General features: G+C 59.4%; 1 protein-coding gene across 1 annotated transcript in view; it reads left to right on the top strand.

Annotated features, from left to right (window-relative positions):
- Positions 1 to 1003, top strand: part of PIM3 (Pim-3 proto-oncogene, serine/threonine kinase) — a 16308-nt gene that overhangs the window by 13487 nt on the left and 1818 nt on the right. Inside the window, 2 exon segments of the mRNA XM_009883683.1 lie at positions 39 to 345; positions 348 to 395. Of these exon segments, the coding sequence (XP_009881985.1) occupies positions 39 to 345; positions 348 to 395 (355 nt within the window).

The following is a 1003-nucleotide window of genomic DNA, read 5'->3' as shown; positions in this document are numbered from 1 at the left end:
CTCCCCCGCCGCTGACCCGCACCCCCTTCTCTTCTCAGAGCGGTGTCATGGTGCCCCTGGAGATCGTCCTCCTGAAGAAGGTGGGCTCCGGCTTCAGAGGGGTCATCAAGCTGCTGGACTGGTACGAGCGGCCCGACGGTTACCTGATCATCATGGAGCGGCCCGAGCTGGTGAAGGACCTTTTCGACTTCATCACGGAGAAGGGCGCCCTGGACGAGGAGACGGCCCGCGGGTTCTTCCGGCAGGTGTTGGAGGCGGTGCGCCACTGCTACGGCTGCGGCGTGGTGCACCGGGACATCAAGGACGAGAACCTGCTGGTTGACCTCAGGACTGGAGAGCTGAAACTGACGGCTCGTGGGCTCTCCTCAAGGACACCGTCTATACCGATTTCGACGGTACGTGCCCTCCTCCCCCCGCGCCCGGGCACAGCCCGCCCGGCTTTGGCCAGAGAAACCCCCCTCCCCCGCACCCCTCCCGGTGATGCCCTCCCCGTAGCTGCCGCCGATCCCCTCGCTGGCGCCCGGCGGTAACGAGCCGCGCCTCTGACGTGGGGGTTTCATATCAGGTCTATCGGTAATGGAAACCCGCGGGCCCGGAGCAGCTTAGGGGTGTTCAGTTGCGTAGGAAAGAAGCGATTCCAGGCGGTGACGCAGCAGTTCATATTTCCCTGTCTTGGAAAAAAGCGGGTTTGGTTTGGGGTTTGGTGGTGTGTTTTTTGTTTTTTTTTTTTTTTCCTAGAGGGCGATCTGTTTACATGGAGGCTTCGCCAGTGTCGGATGTTTCCATGTGTGGATATGCAGTTTTTATATGCAGTGCTTTTTTTAACTTAAAGCGGTAGCTCCCCTCCTCCTCCCCTTCCGCCGATGTCCTGGAAATCCCGCATTGCAGATTTTTTTAAAGCGATGGGGATAAATACACTCCCTCGAAATGACTTCGGGGCCGGGCTCGGCGCTTTGGCGATGGGGAGGGTGAAAATAACTCTGCGTGTGACAGGAGGGGGGGG

Source organism: Charadrius vociferus, unplaced genomic scaffold (assembly GCF_000708025.1).
Source record: "Charadrius vociferus isolate BGI_N301 unplaced genomic scaffold, ASM70802v2 scaffold43, whole genome shotgun sequence".
Lineage (NCBI taxonomy): Eukaryota > Metazoa > Chordata > Aves > Charadriiformes > Charadriidae > Charadrius > Charadrius vociferus.
The sequence above is the reverse complement of the archived record's forward strand: the minus strand, read 5'-3'. Positions and strand labels throughout refer to the sequence as shown.